The sequence below is a fragment of the Phocoena phocoena genome, chromosome 20, assembly GCF_963924675.1.
Source record: "Phocoena phocoena chromosome 20, mPhoPho1.1, whole genome shotgun sequence".
Lineage (NCBI taxonomy): Eukaryota > Metazoa > Chordata > Mammalia > Artiodactyla > Phocoenidae > Phocoena > Phocoena phocoena.
Window position 1 is genome coordinate 30,598,886 of NC_089238.1, and position 4,338 is coordinate 30,603,223.

General features: G+C 59.8%; 1 protein-coding gene across 1 annotated transcript; it reads right to left on the reverse strand.

The window, feature by feature from the left end:
- Positions 1-2,564: 2,564 nt before the first annotated feature.
- LOC136140462 (metallothionein-1E-like) lies at positions 2,565-4,050 on the reverse strand. Its single transcript, XM_065898585.1, has 3 exons — positions 4,023-4,050; positions 3,371-3,436; positions 2,565-2,656 (listed from the first exon to the last, which is right to left on the reverse strand). The coding sequence occupies exons 1-3, from the start codon at positions 4,048-4,050 to the stop codon at positions 2,565-2,567; spliced, it is 186 nt and encodes a 61-aa protein (XP_065754657.1).
- Positions 4,051-4,338: the final 288 nt, after the last annotated feature.

Genomic DNA, 4,338 nt, shown 5'->3' on the forward strand with positions numbered 1-4,338 from the left:
ATCCTTCTGTGTCTGTGAGGAGGGCACGGACTGTGTCCCTCACGGCTTTCTATCTGTAGTGTGTCAACGGCTCTTTGCGTGAAGGCAGGATAACCCTCTCGGGGGAACTGGTCCCACGCTCACAGGGTTGATGGGGACGGCCCAGAGCACAGAGCTAAACACACCGTCCTTGCTTGCGTGTCTGGAAGGAGAACAATGTCTCCTAGGCTGATGATAGCAAATAAGTAAATAGATAAATAAATGAATGGGCGATGTGGTAGATTACTCACTGAGTGCCCAGTGTATTCTGACCTTCTTTGCATGTATTCAGTTCTTTAATCCCGAGAGCCAGACACTATTACTTTGCCCTTTAGGGCACAGGAGACTGAGCCACAGACAGGTTATGTCACGTGGCTATATGTGACACAGATGGGACTGGCCCTCCTGCAGGCTGACTGCAGCCCCGCGCCCAACCGGACACCACGTCATCCCATGAAGGGTGAGAACACTGAGCACCTGGCACAGAGGCAGCAGTGGGAAAGCCCTGAGCCGGCACTCAGAACCCTCCGCACAGCTCTGTGACCTCTCTGGGCTCCAGCCGCCCACGTCTGCAGCCAGGAGCACAGCTGGACTGTCTGCGAAGACCCTTGCAGCCCTGAAAAAGGAGAGGCCGGATTCAGCCTCCCGTGATGTCGTAACCGGCACCGTGTGGCCGGGAGGTGAGACAGCTGCAGTGTAGGTTTAGTCCTCTGAGTATAGGCTGTGTGCCCTCGGGTAAGTTGCTTAACCTCTCTGGAGTTGGCACCATCACTCCAGACCACGCAGGTTCACCGAGTCTGTCCAAACGCTGTGGCGGTGACTCGTTGCACGGGGCTTGTTGGAGGACATCCCCACGCCCTCTGGCACTGGATAAGCAAGGTTCCTATCCATCTCTGCCCTCACCGTGAGCTTGCTCGCAAACCAGGGAGCCTTTCTCCAGGAGCTTGTGGGGAGCTCAAGGATTCTCTGTGCACAACTGTCAGTGTGGAGAGAGCGATCGTACAGGACACCGTTCGGGAAGCCCGAGCTAGGAGCCAGGCCACTATCTCGCTTATTGCCCCTCCTTGAAATGAATCTTTTGTATGGAAAGGAGGAAATGAAATCTCAGAGAGTATCAGTGACTTGCCAGGTCAGGAAGTGGCATGGCGGCTGTGAACCTGAGTGCCTGACACCAACGCCCACGCACGCAGCACGGGCCGGCTCCCGAAATGCCCTCTGCACTCGGAGCACCTGTGGCCGATCTTGGTCCTGACTTCTGAGCCACGTGTCTCCTCTTTCTCTCGGAGTGCCCATCAAATAGGAGTTCCCTCCCCAGACCGCCAGGGGGCCCAACACCTGAAATACACTACCTGTTCCCTCAGCACACACTTGTTGCTAATAAACCCCAGCAGGCACCCCACCCCCCCCCTCCCCGCACTGCAGCACCACCGTCACTCTGCAGAGGAACACATGAAGTCCTTCTTCTGAAACCAAGTCTCAGGGAAACAGCTGCGAAATTCCCACCAAATCCAAATCACTTTCTTTCGGGATGTCAGGTAGCCACGGGCTGGGTTTTGAGGGAAGGGAAGATGTCAGCCTGACCTAGGGAGGAACTTGCGAAGATTCAGAGCCAAGCCCCCGCAGGGAGCTGTCACGGGTGCCCGTAGCCCTGGGCAAGCCAAGACTGATGTTCCCTGTGGGGAGGCAGGGGGCAGGGCTGCTCCAGGCGTGTGTGGTCCACACAGTGGGGCATCTGTGAAGTGTTCCCAGGACTCGGGCGCACTTTCAATGTATGAGCAGCATAGGAGAGCGCCCAGTTTTCAGAATTGCTCCTCCACGTGTGAAGGTGGTTTTACGTGTTGCAGGGAGAACTGGGTGTCACATATCGTGTCCTTTGACACGTTTTCTTGGCGATCCTTTTTACTGACCAGGGTTAAAGCTGTGGCAGAAAATACAGAGAGGTCTTTCCAGCGTGTTTTAGACGCAAGCCCCGTGCAGAAGTCACACAAGAGGGGTGTGGGATTCCATCCCCTCTGGGTACTTTCCAGGCTCTCGTCACGGAGGACTGAGTTTGGCAGGGGCCCCCAGAGAAGGAAAACGAGAAATGGACAACTTTCTCTGCAACCCCTACTCCTAAGGGCAGTAGAGGGAGTGTGTCCCCTGTGTGTCCAATGCCCTATGTCATCTGGCGAGGGTATCCTCTGGAGCTGAGAAACGGGAGCTCCAATTAACCTAAGCGGCTAAGAGGCTCAGTGTGTGTGTGTGTGTGTGTGTGTGTGTGTGTGTGTGTGTTGGGGGTGTGGGGTGTGCGGGGGTACTCTCTGGTCCAGAGCCGAGGTCTCTGCACGTCCAGCCCAGTTCCCCACGCCAGCCCTGATGGGCACGGAGTCTCTTTGTCCAAGACAGACCAAGGAAGACAGAGCCAGAATAAAGTCAACAGCTTTTATTAGAACTCACATATTTCATAGAAAAAGGAATGTAGCGTCAGGTCCGGTTGTGTGAAAAACGGTCCAATGCAGGTTTGTCCTGCTTGCTCTGTTGACACCCGGGGCAGGCTCTCCGCGACATCAGGCACAGCAGCTGCACTTGTCCGAGGCCCCTTTGCAGACGCAGCCCTGGGCACACTTGGCGCAGCCCACGGGGCAGCAGGAGCAGCGGCCTGGGGAGGCAAGGGCAGCGTGCAGTCGGACCACGCGTTGTCCGGAACCACCCTTCCCAGCAGCAGGCCTGGCCCCAGCCGCCCTCAGGCCCAGACCCTGAGTTTACGATGGTGTCCTCTGTCCTGAGGTAATTGCTCTCACACACTAGGTTCAGGTTGCCCGGCCCATCTGCGCCCAGGACAGGGCACACGGCGCCTTTGGAGAGGCAGTGAGCAGGGCCTCTGGGGACAAGAGAAAGCCAGCCCCCAGCACCACCAGTGATGTGAGCCAAGTCCTCAGGATCAAAGTGGAGGCAAAGCCCTCACAGAGCAGCTCCCGCTCGGGATAGGGAAGCTCTGGGCTGCTTCGACAGGAAGGGGCTGCACCAGGTCCGAGAAGCCACGCACGGCCACTGGTTCATGTCCCTAAAGTGCTTCGGTCCCTGAGAGGATTCAGAAGCGTGACTCAGGAGGCAGGAGGACTAGTTCTAGTGACAGGTCTGAGGTGGTTTGTTGGTGACCCGTCTGGGCCTCAGTCTCCCTGTTCTCTAGTGCGCGCCTGGGTCTCGGTCATGCCGAAGGTGATTCCAGCTCTGATTGTGAATCCCTTCCTGGTGAGGGGGGGTGCCGGGAAGTTTGGTCACTGTCCTGCTCCTGCCTGCCCGCTGAGCTCTGGGCTCCCTCCTCGCACTCAGCCCAGACCCCGCATTCCCAGAGAAGGCCCCGCACACTCACTCTTCTTGCAGGAGGTGCATCTGCAGGCTTTGCAGGTGCAGGAGCCAGCGCAGCCGCAGGAGCCGCCTGCCGGGAAGGGAAAGGCCAGCAGTGAGCGGGGACAGGGATGCAGGAGCTACAGCAGACGGTCAGCGATGCCTCCCTGAGCCCTCCTCCTCTGTCAGGACTCAGCCCTGGGAGCTCGTGTCCACTCAGGCGGATAGAGAAGCCCCAGCTCCTCTCTTCTGGTCCAAGGAGAGTAGGTCCCCTCCTGATGGGACTCCACAGGGAAGGTCCCGGGCTCCAGACCCAGCCCAGGCCGACTGGGGCTGGGGGCTGGAGGCCGGGGCCCATGGCCTGAACCCCAAAGAGGCAGCGTCCGCTCCTCCCATCAAGTCCTGGCAGCTCCGAGGCCTCCTCCAGACACTGGGTCCCGGTCTAGCAATCCCCTGGCCTGCTGGGTGACCTCAAGAAGGACAGCCTGGAGCCTCCGTGCCCTCAGTGTCAACAGAGAGGCAAAGGGAGACTGACGTGCCCTCAGGAGCCTGGCTACCAAGAAAGCCCTGGACCCGTGACAGGAGTCCTCCCGAGCTCAAACTCAAAGCCCTCCCTTCTCGTCCTGTGCCTGGGAAGGGGGCATCCTAAGGCTCCAAGCCAGGGAGGGCTCCCTTACCAGTGGGGCAGGAGCACTTGGGGTCCATCTGGAGGAGCAGTGAGGCCCGAGGTCCAAAGCAAGGGGCGAAGCCGCTTCAGGGGTCCGGTGGGGGCCGTGTGGGAGCGAGGAGCCCGGGGGCTCAGTTATAGGCCGAGGAGGCGGCCCGGGCGCAGAGGCCCCGCCCCCGCCTTGCGCCCGCCCCGCGGATCCGCGCCGGCGCCGCCCTCCGCGCCCTGGGCCGGGCCGTGAGCAACAGGCGGGGCAGAGCGCACGATTCCACCTCGGTGCCGGCCGGAGCGGAGGGACCGGGTGCCGTGCGGTAAGCGGTGTCCCA